The 15,505-nt window shown below is 40.7% G+C and overlaps 1 protein-coding gene across 1 annotated transcript in view; it reads right to left on the bottom strand.

Annotated features, from left to right (window-relative positions):
* Positions 1–6: 6 nt before the first annotated feature.
* The window catches only part of rabep1 (rabaptin, RAB GTPase binding effector protein 1), a 21,005-nt gene continuing 5,506 nt past the window's right edge, over positions 7–15,505 (bottom strand). The window contains exons 7-18 of the mRNA XM_031874135.1: positions 14,979–15,157; positions 14,162–14,275; positions 12,860–13,315; positions 12,058–12,162; positions 11,818–11,934; positions 10,141–10,239; positions 8,415–8,555; positions 6,070–6,259; positions 4,002–4,057; positions 2,923–3,021; positions 2,689–2,805; positions 7–2,519 (exon numbers count right to left, since the gene is read on the bottom strand). Of these exons, the coding sequence (XP_031729995.1) occupies positions 2,418–2,519; positions 2,689–2,805; positions 2,923–3,021; positions 4,002–4,057; positions 6,070–6,259; positions 8,415–8,555; positions 10,141–10,239; positions 11,818–11,934; positions 12,058–12,162; positions 12,860–13,315; positions 14,162–14,275; positions 14,979–15,157 (1,775 nt within the window). The 3' untranslated portion in view covers positions 7–2,417. The remainder of the gene's footprint in view (positions 2,520–2,688; positions 2,806–2,922; positions 3,022–4,001; positions 4,058–6,069; positions 6,260–8,414; positions 8,556–10,140; positions 10,240–11,817; positions 11,935–12,057; positions 12,163–12,859; positions 13,316–14,161; positions 14,276–14,978; positions 15,158–15,505) is intronic.

Below are 15,505 nucleotides of genomic sequence, written 5' to 3'. Positions count from 1 at the left end.
ATCACAAAGAGAATCCGTTGCTCCATTTCAGGATTCGTTTTTTTTCAACCTCTTACTCTCCATCAAATTCATTCATTCAAGAAGATATTATAACAATATATAATATTAGCTGAGGATCCAAAAAATCATATTATTCCTCTAAAATGTAGAAGTTTGAGTGATTTTTCCACTTTAATTATTAGCCTGTATTTAAAAATCAGACTGGATTTAAATATGGATTATTAAAAAGCACAATTGTTTAATTTTCAGTGTGTGTGTAGGCCTCGGTTTTGCTTTAAAACAAAGAGCGTCAGAAACTTTAAATCTGTTCAATTAATTTTTTTTGCAACTTTACGAAACTAGACAATGACGCCCTGCAGCCAGTTGTGTTGAGGAGTGAAAGGAGTTCCGGTTTTCCTTGTTTTCTTTAAATAACTCTGAGAAAAGTGACTTTTAATGTGAACAACTGAGTGAATGAGGACGTTATCCACCTGCTTTGATCTCAACGCAGGTGCTGAAGTATCAAAGAGTTCAAACTGATGGGAGAGATACCCGCACACTTAGATCTGTGCAGAGTACTTTGTGTTTTTATCTTTTTTTAATATTTAGTGTGTCTGGAGAACAAATCTTCACACGTTCTTTTAAGTGTTGCTATTTGAAGGAGTTTAAATAACCTTCTACAGAAGAACTGGTTTGAACAATGTGTTTCGGTTTAAAGTGGTTCCTTGAGAACATTCACGGTGTTGTTCACATCAGAAGTGATAAGATGAGTTCTTATAGTGATGAATGAATGAATGTTTTAGTTTTTCCTCCCAGTGTCTGAAAGTGTCCTTTAATAACTAACCTAAATAATTAACTTGTTGTCCGTGTGTTGTGACGCTGAGCTCTTTCATTCTGATCTAAAAGCCCCTCGAGAAGCTTTAGAATCATAGAAAGATACTCTAAAAATAAATCAATAAAAAGGAGCAGTGTGTATTAAAATCCAATATTTTCCTTTTACACTTCTTCAACAAGCCATTTGTTTGACTCTGATAAGAACTGTGTCCATAAAGAGACAGTTTGAGTGTTTTAAAGTGTGATCAGTCAGTGTATTTACCTCCAGTAGAAAGAGAGTACCAACACAAAGTAATGTACGCCTAACAGAATCTATATCAGCTTAAGTGTACAAGAGTATTTTCACCTTTTTGCCTTGCTGTCAGACAACTGAAGCGGTTATCTCTGCTCTCTTTAAAGCCACCAGACTCCTCACACAGAAACAGTCATTTTACTGCTCAGAACAAAGGAGTTTCTGGTCTTTCGCTAACTTGATCCGTTAGTTAGTTTGTGTTTTGGTGTGACTTCGGTGAATCTGAACTAACCCTTTAAAACACCAAAGTCACACAACAACACAAACAAACTAACCGATCGAGACGGCTGTAAACCAGCAACCTCCTGTGTTCCTGTCAATGGAGTCTCGTGGCTTTAAAGAGAGCAGAGATAACTGCTTCAATTCCCCGTCAGAAAGTTATGTTTGACAGCCAGGTAAAGAGGTGAAAATACTCTAAATATAGCGTTCATTTAAACTGAGAGTCTAAAATACGTCCACAGCAGAAGATTACTTTATGCTGGTAGTCCTGTCTGTTTCTATTGTAGTAATACACTCAGTACATAGAAGTACCTCATACAACCACACTTAAAATCAATCCAAATTATCTCTTCAAGAAACAAGTGTGAAAAACAAAAACGTAGCAACAAGACATGAATGTTTCTTCACTGTATTTCTGCAGCTATTAAAAAAAAAGTCTCAGACGTTAAGAACAAAGCAAAGATACAGTAGAAGATGTTTAAGATATGGAGGGTATTGCTCAATTTGTATTTTTTTGTCTCAGTTAAGTGTTTTTCCATGAATCTCCTTCATCGCGTCTTTGTCACACGGTGAAACAAAGAGGAGAAACGTCACAGAAAAGTAGCCAGAAAGGAGGAAGAGGAGAAGAACAAGGAACCGATTATCAACCACTTCGAGAACAAGAAGGAGAAAAGTTACGCATCCAATAGTTTCTATATTTACCTGGAAAGAGAAGCTGCAGATGAAAAGCGCTTTTAGAAGACGACTTTTTTTTTTGTTGTTTTTTGGTTGAGCTAATACAGATACAGTCGTATATCTACAGTAGAAACGAGACACAGACCCACAGGAAGATGGACTCCCTCCGTCCACAGTCGCACATTTACTTATTTACATTTTCTTTTCCTTTAGTAGTGTTCATCTTCATGATTCTATCCACGGTGCGTTTCCTTAATGTACACAACAACAAAAGGCTCCTCATCGTCTGTCCTTTTAAAACTCTTCTTCCGTGGTGGTTATGGAGGAGGAGGAGGAGGAGGAGGAGGAGGAGGAGGAGAAGGATCAATAATGTTATTGGTGCCAGTGATGAGAGAAAGAAGGGTTTGGTTCAGTGTCATCATGTGTCCGGGAGCTGGTTGATGTCCGTCAGGTTGGTGTCATTGAGGATGACTTTGATTCGATCCAAAGAGTCCGCCTGTCGTATTCGCTCCATCTGCACCTGCAGACGCCCACAATCATTTAAAGTAAATTATTTTAGGAACAAGAACAGACAGCCTTTATAGTGAATATATATACTCATTCATGCGTTTTCTCATAGAGCACCGAGGAACAAGACGTATCAGACAAAACAACAAGATACTTCCTAAAAATAGACTCCTCCTTCTTACCTGAAGGGTCTGAGAAAGTTTGACGAAGTCCTTCTGAACCTGCTCACTGACATCCAGCTCCGTCTGCAGCCGCTGAGCTTTGCCCTTCTCGTCAAACGCCTGAGTCTCTAGTGCACTCTGCAGTGAAAACACACAACACACAATGTCTTTTAATTCAAATAAAGACATGCAGCAGCTGTCCTGCGGTATGAAATAGAAGTGTTTTGCATGGAGTCTGGTGTGGGTGGGTCTGACCTTTGCAGTGGTGAGCTCTCTGAGCTGGCGCTCCAGGCCGATCCTCAGGCCCTGGATGCTCTCCAGTGTCTCCGTCTTCTCAGCTAGACTGCTCTGCAACTACATGAACGACAGATTATCAATCGTTAATACACAAAAGTACTGCAGATAATGCATCGCACACAAGAGGCTACAACTGAGAGAAGGGAGGGCAGTGTTGTTCCAATTAGGGAAGAAGCAATCTGCAGGATGAGGGGTGATTAAGACTGTTTTTTTAAAGCCTATAGTTGCAGGATTTTAGAATTTCTGACAGTAGTCGTATTAAAAATGACACTGTGGCCGATTCTCAAGATATTTTTTGGCAGCAGAACAAGCTGAAAACACACAAAAAAACCTTTTGACCTTCTTTTGTTTGCAGGATCCTGTTTAAACTGATCTCAAAACCCTAACAGCTGGAGCTGCGTTATGTTCTCGCCTTTATTCATAGGAGTCCCAGAATCCCGCTGTATCTCCAGACAGTTTTGCTGGCGTCTGTGTAAATGAGCGTTCTTCTTCACCCTCGGATGTCTGTCTTTTTCTGTTCACATTGTAACATCAACACGCCCACTCGCTGGCTGCGAGTTCTCCAGACAGACATCTGAAGTCTCTTGTTTGTCATTTCCTCGCTCCTCGATTAAACCAGAATTAATCCGTCCCAAAGCTCTTATTTCTTCTCTGAGGAGTGAGGAGGGATCTCTGAGGAGCCATGAGCGAGAATGCATAAGAGCAGCCTTCCAGGAAGTGTTTTTCACAGCATGACATTGCATTCCCCCGGTCGTGCACGTGACGCTTCGGAGGAAAGGACGTCTCATTTCTCTTGAAAGATGTTTCCTTGTTTCCTCTCTCCTAGCATGGTTTCCTTGAAAAGATGCAATTAAGAGACTTGGTATGCACCCGTAGTCTACTCTCACATGGGCTTGATCGGACATTAGACTTTGTACTAAGGAGCCAGCAGAGTGAAGTCTGTTTAACTGATTCAATCATGTGTGCTCTCTCATCCAGCTCCTCTGGGTGATGTCTAGATAAGCTCAGGGGTTTGGGGGGTTTAGAGAGTAAAGTACCTTTTCCTTCTCCGCCTTTATTCGCTCCAGCTCCGTCTTCAGGCTGCAGAAAGACGCTGTGGGAGGGAGAGAGACGTCGTTAGAGGATCAAACTGCAGCGAGCTCACCTAAATCTCAAAAAGGTCTGATTCTCTCTCTGGAGTCACTACGTGGTCTCTCGAAAATCATAAGAAAGAAACAAAAGGTTGAATATCTTCTAAGCTATTTGATTTGGCTATTTACTCAAATGTAGATTTTTAAACCTCCTGTTTTCTAAAGCATCTAAAAACGAATCTCCCTTCTTTGTAAAATCCTCAGACATAAACAGTGATTTTACGACCACAGCTTCACTACGGCGAGTATGAACTTAAACTTAAGCTTAACGCACTCGATATATAAAGTCAGGATCACAAGTATTTGGACTGTGACACAACTTTCTGTCACTTTGCCTCTTTACACGACTCCAATGGATTTGAGATGAAACATTCAATTTGTGGTTGAAGTGCAGACTTCCAGCTTGAATTCAATGGATAAAACAAAAACATCACATTAACCATTTAGGAATTATTAACTTTTACCGAGTCTCCCCCATTTTCCAGAGGCTAATTAGACAAACAAACATAATTGTGAATATAATGATTATTTGTAATACTTTTACTGCAGCCTCCTTTAGTTGATGTTTGTCCAAATACCTACGGCCCTGACTGCATCTCTACGGGCTTTTTTATTTTGTATTTTTTAAGACATCGCGGACAAAGCCAGCTCACACGATTTAAGAACTAACTGGAGGAAAAGGAGGAACAAAAGGAAAGATGACGTAGTTTTCTGTAACATCGTTGTCGGGATGAATTAGTGTTTAACGCTACAAAAACACATGTGGACCAATGCGTCCCAGAACAACTCGGCGATGCATCTTGGTGGTTTGTTTACACTTGTGTTTTTGACATTTCATAAGCTGAAAGAATAATTCAGAAAAATAAATTGGAAAATAACGATAAGCCACAGTGCCAGTCACTTAAATGTCGTGTTAGTGTTGCAACAAACAGAACTGTTAACCAAAAACAGAGAAGATTTGAAAGCCAAATCTCACCCTCTCAGTGAACAACAACACATTTGTAAAGGTTTAGGCTGTGAGTGCACACATTGATAAGTAACAATGTTGTTGTCGGTAACAACAGGAAACACAAACATCCTCACAGTGAAAACATTCCCTGAAGTTATTAATCAGTCTGACAGCTATGCCATTAACACACACACACACACACACACACACACACACACACACACAAAACACACACACACACACACACGTCATACCTTCCAAGATGTCTGAATGAAAGTGATCAGTGGAGAAGAAACAAAAACAGAAGAGAATGTAAGAAAAAAAGTCCAGAAAATTAAAAGCATGTATCCTGGAAACATCCCCACAGAAGTTAAATGAGCAGTTCACCCAAAATCAATATAAATAGTCAATAGCTTTCACCTCCGTTGGCTCTCTTTAGCACCAAAACAAGTTCTTATGGAACGGTGCTTATGGAGAAAATTAAACCATATCAGCGCATTTGTGGGCTCACGGAAATCCACTCTTTGGCTAAGCAAAGCTTCTTTTTTTTAAAATGATTCTCCATGTGCTCTCTCCCATCAGTGTATGAATGTGTGTGAATGATATGTTGTGTAAAAGTGCTTTAAGTGGCCCAGAAGACTAGAAAGGCGCAATACAAATATAAAAGTCAATTACCATTTACATCCATGGTTTTGAGCGGTTGTGAGTTCGTAGGAAGGGGTCGAGCGAGCAGCCTCGTGCTCGTGTGCACAGGGTTTTGGGTCTAATTAAACGGCACATTCATGAGTGTTGTCATGAGCCTGGAGCTGTGCATGGTGCTTTTATTATTTGGGCACTCTGAACTCCTTTACGCCATCTGATAGAAAAATGTTTCTGGGTCCATAGAGAGCCTCGGGAGGTGGTTTCTATAGACCACTTATATTGTTTCTTGGGTGAACTATGCCTTTAGGAGTGATTGGTTAGTTATCCACCATATAGCTATACAAAGGGTTAATCAATGATCTAACTCGACCAGTGGAGTCTCACCTATCTCCTCCTTACAGCCCTCGATCTCCAGCTGCAGGGTCTCCTCCAGGTTCTCCTTCAGACACTGCTCCGCCTGGTTCTGCTCCTTCAGAAACAGGATCTCCGCCTTCAGCTTCTCCTCCATGTGATCGGCCGACGTCCGCAACGCTACCAGGTCCTCGCGTAGCCGCAGCACCAGGCCATGCAGCTCCTGAGGAAGAATTAAACTCATCATCATGTAGTTCTATTAGTTCAGATGAAAGGACATTAACATGAAAGAAGTTTGCAGACAGGGCGGTGACTTTCTTCCTTTTAATTGTTTTGCAACTTATTGATAGTCTATAACTATTTCCATTTGATTTTACTTGTAATCTTTCCTACTTTGTACTGCAACCGTTGTCCTGGACAATAACTTCCCTCAGAATAAATAAAGTTAAATCTTCTGTCATCTCTTTTATCTAAATGTCTGGTGATGACGGAGCTGGAAATTGTGACGTCGTATGCAGATGACATGCATCTCTATATTTATGCATTTCTGAACTAAAATAACTTATTAATTGCACTACTACACATTAAATAACAAAATGTTTTTGCCATTAACGTAACACTTAGAGACCAAACAAGGTTAGATGTCAAAGAATACTAATAATTGTGTAACACGTAGTTCTCCATTTATGCATCAATAATCAAAAACCTACACAGGATAGAAAGTTAAGTCTACATATAATATATCTCGTGGCCCCTTAAAGTTATTTTGAGTAAATCAATGGTTGAAAACTAACCAGTACTAACTAAGAAATAAGGAAGTACTTCACACACAAATGTAGTAAAGGACAAATAAAAACTACCTGGTGCAATAAATGAACATGATTTTCGGTGTCTTGATGCAGTAAATACAGATTTAAATGTTACGTGAGCAGCTTGTTTTAACCACACAACAAGCTGTAAATGTCACAGGATCATCGGTGTTACTCCACCAGAGCACCGGCCCACTCTGCCAGATTTACCGGCAGAGCGTCATTCAGCATGAGGCTGAAGAGAAACCGTGTGGGAGGACGACGATGAGTGTTTTTGAGAGAGCGCACTTTTGTAAAACAAGATATTCTAACCTCGTCAGAGCGGCATCGTTAATCACTGAAAATGAGCTAATGGAGCCACAAAGGCATCAACACTGAAGTAATCATCTTCTGACTGCTGCACTGCAGGGATTATATTTACATAATTTGAGCGCAGAAGAGCAGCCAGCTGTTTTGTGACAAATGGAGCGCACCCATGAAGCATCTCCTCATATGAAGCCCACGTTATACTGAAGCAATTTGAGCATTAAAGTTCAAAAATACAGCTGTACCAACCTTCTATTGAGGATTTCAAAGCTTCGAATGTCTGACTTCACTTTTTATTCTAAAGAACACAATCCTCAGTTTGAATGAAGTGAATCTTTGGATTAAATTAGTTTGTCTTTTTTTAAATCAACGCTTCCGGCTATTTGTTCTACAGTCGTATGAAATGATGACGCCTTGACGGAGCGCCGAGCAAAAGCAGATACATAAGATTATCTTTTTTAGTTTTTTGATAATGACTGAAGTAATTTACTTAATATACATACACCCATGAAGCATCTACTCAAGTAAAATCAAGTTATACTGATGCAATTTGAGCATGGAAGTTCAAAATGAGGGCTGTACCGAATGTCTTTTTTTATTTACTGCTATTGAGGTTCACGAATAAAGCTTCCAATATATGTCGTCATATTTACAACATCCTCAACCTAAAGGACAAAAAAAAAAAAAAAAAAAACTCAACCAAAATCCTCTCATCTGAATAAAGCGATTCATCGGATGTTTATTCGGACAGTCGGTATGAAAGAGATGATGTTTTGGGAATGCAGATACATGATATGATCTACTATAATAGTGTTAGTAGATGTGTGTTATTGTGGTTGTATAAATAAGTTATGGTGCCGTTAGATTGCTGCTCGACTTCCACGTTCACACAAGCGTGAGCCTCTCTTTGTGTGCGGCAAGCGGGAGAGCAAACACGTTTTTTGACCGCAGTGAAAATGTTGTTTTTGTAAGATTAACCGACAACAAATATTTAATAATTAAATTGGTGCCAACGCAATACCCGAGTTTAAGTACCGACAGCAAAACAAGACTTTTCCCAAATTATTATTTAGAGAAATTTAAACAAAAAAACTGATAACAAATAACATACAGTCTAATATTGGTAATTTAAATCTGGAACTATTGAATCAAAGAATTAAAAGAGAGTACATGGTCCTACGATTAATAGACACAGGTTGGTGGATTCACAGATACTTTTGAGCTCTACTACAGATGCTGATGTTGACTTTGGGCTTCTTGTACCTGCACAGTATTTGGCATCTGGAAGTCCTCCTGCTGCTGCAGCTCCACATGCAGCCGGTGTTTGCCCTGCAGGCTCTCGTTGTCTCTCTGCAGTCGGCTCAGCTCGTCTGCCACCTGCTCCCTCGACTTCACCAGCACCGCCTGAAACAGACAAAATAAATCACTGTTTTAAACTTCTGTCATGTGGAACGAGTCACTGAAAAAGTGACTCACCAGCTCTCCGATTCTCCCCGCAGAGCCGTCATTATGTGTAAACATTACGGCTGCATTCATGACAGCGTTGAGACATATTTATTTAGATTAAAGCCACATGCAGCAACAGGAACGTCTCATTGTTTCTGGTTTGTCTTTGAAGGCCCATCGATGAATCACAGCTGCATATTCATTATTAAAAATGTTTCTGTCTCACTCACTTCCTCCTGCTGTTCCCTCACAAAGATCTGCTAGGAAAACAAAAGTGCACTTACTTTACTGAGCAATGCATGAAGCTTTTTTACGGTTTATGAATCTGTGTTTCTGTTGTGGAGGAGCAGCAAGTTTTGGATATATTTAATGTAATTTTTACAACAACATCCTGTAGTGAAAGAGTAAATATCTGTCTTTCCAAAACAGATTTAAAAAAAAGATCATTTTGTTTATTTATTAAGTTTAAACCAGACCTGAAACACTCGATTAGTGGACTGATACAGAAATGTAAATCAATAACAACTTGGAGGATTAACAAACGTTACGCCTCTAAAATGTTTAAATTACTTTTGGTTTGGGACGGCTGGTTGGACAAAACAACGTCCAGAGATCTCAAAACATTTTGCACTAACTTTACCAAACAATACATATGCCAATTATGTTTTTAGCTAAATCTTAATTTTAAAAACACTTCATCCTACTTTCATCTTAACACTGTATTTCTCATCTCATTGTATCTTCATAGCTTCCTTTCATTGAATCAGCTAACTGCAGTGATGCGGTCGACAGAGCTCTACACTTCTGTTATGACGGATGAGAAACATTTGGAGATATTTAACGTAACTTCCCATCACCATCTTGTCAGCAGATATCTGTGGTCGGGAGGAACCATGACGTTACGTAACAATTCTGTTTTTACTTAAAATAGTGACTATTTTCTTTATTTTAATCAATTAGTGGACTGAGACAGATAAATGTCTAAATATAAATAGAAAACAACTTGTGTATATATATATATACACACACACACACACAGTATATGCATGTTGTATTTTTCCTTCTAAAATGTGAACATCTTTCAGATTTAATGTGTTTTATATTATTTTGAATTAAATATCTTTGGTTTTGGGACTGTTGGTTGGACAAAACAACATTTTTAACTCTTAAAGCTTTTGATGGTGACATTTTGCAGTAATCTACACTATAAATCTGTACATTTCCGTCGTGGTGGATGAGAAACATTTGGACATATTTAACAGCATTGTTACAAGTGAGAAATGTCAGCATATATCTGTGGTTTTGAGGAGCAGTGACGTCGTTGCCACAGAGGCAGAGAGAAGTAAATCCTAAACACTAACAGGCTGCAAATTCAGTTTGGCTGCATGCGCGATAACAGCTCCGGGGCCCCGTTGTCACAACAAAACAAAACCGACCGGCTTATTTGAAACGGCTTAAAAGTCTCTGACATGAGGGAAGGAGCTCGACATCCAAACACACAGCTGGCAGAGAACAAGCAGCACGGGAGGAAGACGCTGCTCACCATCTGCTGCTGCGTGTTGCTCTTCGCTTCACTGAAGGCCTGTTGGAGTGAGATGAGCAGCAGCTCTGACTCCTGGACTCTCTGCATGAAGGCCGACACCTGCGACACAGAAACACAAAGATAAACACAAGATGAAGGTTTCAGAAAGGTCTTTAGACTCCGGATAGAAACACTCAGTGGAAGAAGGACACATCTTGTAATCTGGTAAGTAAATGTAGTAATACCACTGTGTAGGAATACTCAGAGTCAAAGTGATGCGTTCATATTTTTACTTTAGTAAAAGTACAAAAGTATCAGCATCAAAATAATGGTTTTATCAGAAAGTATTCAGATATTTTACTTAAGTACAAGTAGCAATACTACAGTGTAAACATACTACACTGCCATTAAAAGTCCTGCATTCAAATGAATCTGCTTAATTTTAATTGTACAAGACATTTACCTGGTTAAAATAAGCCTTTAAAACCAGGAAAAGACAACTTTATGCCACATTACGATATCCAAAATCTCATTTCACGATATCGTTAGAATATCAAAATACTGCCTGACTGCTCATAAACGCTGAATAGAATGTTTTAGAAAACTCTGGACTGAAAAGATTATTCAACAGTTCAGAGAGTACGGCGGCCTGTGGTGCATTCTGGGAACAGCGTGGGATTCATTATTAGTGGGCGTGTAGAGTCAGACTTCTCTCTATCATGAGAGACGAGCAGTTTGGTCATACATGCAGCGAAATGCTCTCATTCAAATAAATATAATATAGTTTTCCTTTTTGTTTCTTTCCGTGATGATACTTTTTATACAGTATATACGTATATATACACAGACATCTTAGACACATCAGATGTGTAATTAATGGCTCAATTCTAACGGAATCAATTAATTATTTATCTCTCGTCATTGACTACGATACATATTTTTCTGAATCAACATCCCATGGTGGTCATCCAGAGGGGCAGAACTTCGCCTCTCTACAGCAGAATTCACATGAGGCCTTCAGTGAATCTCACCAATCACACTCCCTCCTACTGCACCTCTCCTCCTCCCGCTAACTCATCCAAATACCAAACCAGTGCAGAGGAGAAGAAATCCTCACTGTGCTCTTTAGGTAACACACCCACACGGAGATAGAGGCTATTTTCAGTCAAGTCCACCCATTCACTACCTCTGAAACATGACTATTCTAAAGTACTGAGCTCCGTAGATGTTCTCTCTCACTACATCTAGGTAGAAATCCTGCAAAAGAACAACAGTCTGATCTAAATAATAGACCTAATGAACAACAGCCAAGCAGCACATTAGCTTTGGAGCGTTGCATATCTAGAATAAGTGCTCATAATGCACTTCAAGGACGACAGACTCTTCCCGAAACTACCACTTCTCTAACACTGAACCAATGAAATTAGCCACGGAGCTCTCTGTGAGGTCAGACGTGCACCACGCGCTAATGTTCCTGTAAATGTCTGTTAGCGCTACTAGAGAGAAGACTTTGTCTCTACTCATCTCACACAGCCTGCCTGTGTTTGTGGAGTCTATAAGACATAAACACTGTAAAGGTCTACTCAAATAGTAACTTTGTAGCCTGTAGCCATTATTCTATAAGTCCACATTAAAGCACTAACCCAGATATCTAAAGAGAATAACATGAAGTTATTAAAACATTCACTGCGTCCAAACCTTAGCGGCGGTTTCCTCGTTGCCCACTTTGACCGAATCTTCCAAATTCTGTTTCTCGGCCATCGTCCTCTCCAGCTGATCGTTGGCCTGACGAAGCATCACCTGCAGCTTCTTCACCTGGAGGAGACGGACAAGCCCTCGAAATGAGCATCTTTTTCCAAAACGCTGCCGTACAAAATGCAGACTGGTTATTAAAAAGTCTCTGCAGCTCTGCTCTCTTTGACGTCAACAAGCACAGACCTGATCTCGTGTCTCCGCCTCTTGTCCCTGGATGGCCTGCAGCTGCTTCTCGTAGTTGGAGCACATGTCGCACCGTCGGCCGAGCTTCCTGCCGGCGTTCTTCACCTGGTGACGTAGAGAGCAAACAACAAAACCATGAAGCACTGAACTGTTTTAATGATGTAAAGACCTCGTGTGTGCTTATATATTGACGATTAATTAACAAGATTATCAATGAATCAAATGTAAAGTTCCTTCTTCTCCGAAGCCTGAATAAAAGGAGTTGACATCCAAGTATGTGTCGGGAATTCTTGCCAAAGTATCGTCCTGTTTGTTGGGAATAAATCACTGTATTGGTGTGTTCATAAACTGAAGAACATTGTAGACTAAAACAGAGACGCCTTCTCCAAACCTCATGATATCGCCTATGCATCAGTCGTAGTCGGACCTTAAAGGAATACTTCTCCCACAAAATCACCGTCTGTATATAAACTTCTCCCCCTGAGGTACCTCGAGTTCTTGAAGAAAACTTCTCAGTGAATAAAGGATAAAAAAAAACCCGAGAAAAGTCTAAACGGGGGCCATGCTTATTACTTCAATCTGATATCAGTAAGGAAATGATACTGCAATAAATGCTACTAATCATCTGCAGCTCCGATGTTGAACTGAAGCTTCATTTAAGGCGAGAAAAGTATTCCCTGAAGGTAATCGTCCTAAAATCAGAGGAAAATCCTCCAACACGACTTAGTGCTGTGTACGTTTAACGTCCACTAAATATTTTGGATTATATTAGCGTTTCTAAACTATGAAAAACCTCTTGCACCTCTTGCTGCAGCAGGTTCCACTCGCTGTCACTGACGAGCCTGTAGCCCGTCGGGGGTAAGAAGGTGTCGGTAGCGTGAGAGATGCTGGAGAGCAGCGACGCCGTCTCCTCCTGCTCGGGCGTCATGGCCTTGATGGCCTTCTCCTGGTCTTTAGTCAGCAGGAAGTGGCTCGTCAGCTTCATGGAGCTGATGGACGACGTCTCGCCGAAGCTGGTGTCCGTCGCGCCGCAGTCGGCCCCCACCAGGGGCCCAAAGTCCGACTCGTCCAGGTGGCCGGCCGACTTGGCCTTGTGGTTGTGTCCGCCGAGGCCCTGCTGGACGGACAGCGAGGAGCCGAGGCTGTCCGTCGACTGGGCTCGCCGCAGGTTCTCCTTGTAGGGGTCCACGGGGCCGCCCGCCACCACGTCGGTGTCTAAAGAGTGCATGGAGCCGTGAGCGCTGTGGTTGGCATGAGGCTGCAAGAGAAAGAGACAAAGAAGTCTGTAAATAAAGACCATTAAATACGTTTATCACTGCACAACTCATTTAAATAGCTTTAAATATACATTTAATACTTTAATAAGAGAATAAACAAAAACTTCTTTTAAAGTAATCGTATACTGTTTATAATATTCGTGTTTATTGTCATGCACCATTCACGAAGCCAAATTCCTTGTATATGCAAAACATACTGAGCAATAAACGCATAAATAAAATTAAAAACATCGACATGCTGCATTAATGCTGACGGCGAGATGTTTTGTTGTTGTTTTTTAAGCTGGGCAGTCACTGGACTTTTTTATTGAACTTCTTTAACCACAAAACACGGCTTGAAAAGCATGTTTTCTTAAAAAAATATCCAAAACTACACCATTTATCAGAGCCAGAAGCTGTAAAAACAGACATCGTCATTGGATTTTCTTAGCTTTTCATTAGTCTTTGAACACATCACGATTGACAAACGCTTAACTCAGAAAAAGCAAGAGAACCGAAGCTTAAAATTCTGATATTTAATCAAAATAACTCTATTCCACATGTTTTTGTTGTTTCATTTCACCCATTTCAGTTTTACCAGATCCGGTAAAAAAAAACATAACAATTCTGCACTCCTCAGTAAATATAGTTAGTTTATTTCCACCATAAAACACACATTTCATATCATCAGTTAATGGCTGCTAGAAACACAGAAGTGAAGGTTGCATGTTGCCTGTGTGAAGCTCACGTTACTCTAAAGGGAAGATAATATGACGCGAGACGATAATGTCTGTGCTCGGTTCTCTCTGAGGGATCCTAACCCGGATCGCGTTACGCGATGCTCGTACCTCCTCGACGCTCAGCCCGAGGTAATAATCCTCCAGAGGCTCCGTGTTGTCTCCCACATCCTCCTCCTGCTGCTGCTCCTTCACTTGGCTCAGACGCTCCTTCTCGTCCTCCTCCTTGGATGGAGATGAAAAAAAAGAAGATTTTAAATCGTAAATCCGTCACGTTATTGTTCCATTTACTACATTTACTCCACTCTATTAGGTAGAAAATATAAATGCAATATTATAAAACAGCTTAGACATAAATTCTACCTTTAAAACGATAATAACGTTCATTTATAAAGATAATAACGTTCATTTATAAAGCAGTACGTCTTAAAGTATTTATGTATTTTTCCAGATAAATAAATACAAAGTATTTTGTGGCCCTTTGTGTTGTGATGCTCTGTTCACGTTAAATATATTATTTTCGTGCCACAACTCTCTCTCCTCTCCCCTCTCTCCCCTCTCCCCTCTCCTCTCTCTCCTCTCTCTCCTCTCTCTCCCCTCTCCTCTCTCTCTCCTCTCTCTCTCCTCTCTCTCCCCTCTCCCCTCTCTCTCCTCTCTCCCTTCAGCGCAATGCATGATAGTGTTTGGTCAGTGACCCATCGTCTGTCCACGACTTTTCACGATGCATTGTGGGATACAAACTCACTATATAGTCATCTATCTATTGATTAGTCAATGATATTTTCTGCCCTCCAACCACACAGCAGATTAACGTATTAATGTTATTATTGCAAAGAAAAGTTTCAGTTGGAAAAATGGAACTAAATTATCTGTTAAACTGGATTAGTCTGCTGTCTGAGTGTGTGTGTGTGTGTGTGTGTGTGTCTACCTGGTCTTTCTTCTTCATCTCCTCCACCTGGCGGAGCTGTTCTGAGGACAGCACGTTCTCTATCCGCTGCATGTCCCTCATGAGGAGACGCTGCGACTCGAGGAACTGGTCGTTGGCTCTCTGCCACGTGTGTTTCAGCTGGTTGTGCTGCTGCCGCTCCAACTCCAGCTTGTGACAGACTGAAACCCCAAAGAAGAAAGAAAGAAAGAAAGGTTGAGGTTGTTGTACAGCAATAGTACCAAAACCATAATGTAAAAACATTTACAAGTATTTAAGTCCTGCTACTTAAAGTTACTACGAGGAACTTTCATTTTTGTGTTGATTCTGTTGGTCCCTGTGGACTAAAGCGGTAGTCCAGGTAGACCAGAGTCCCTTTAGAAAACCACTCATTCTACTGCAGCAGGGTCTGACAGTCTGCCCCTCTCAGTCCTGGTTCTGGTTCTCCCGTCCGTCCACGGTGGACCGGTCTCTGCTGGAGGATCTGGGTCCGTCCACGGTGGACCGGTCTCTGCTGGAGGATCTGGGTC

This window comes from Anarrhichthys ocellatus, unplaced genomic scaffold (genome assembly GCF_004355925.1).
Source record: "Anarrhichthys ocellatus isolate YVR2014 unplaced genomic scaffold, GSC_Weel_1.0 scaffold78, whole genome shotgun sequence".
Lineage (NCBI taxonomy): Eukaryota > Metazoa > Chordata > Actinopteri > Perciformes > Anarhichadidae > Anarrhichthys > Anarrhichthys ocellatus.
The sequence above is the reverse complement of the archived record's forward strand: the minus strand, read 5'-3'. Positions and strand labels throughout refer to the sequence as shown.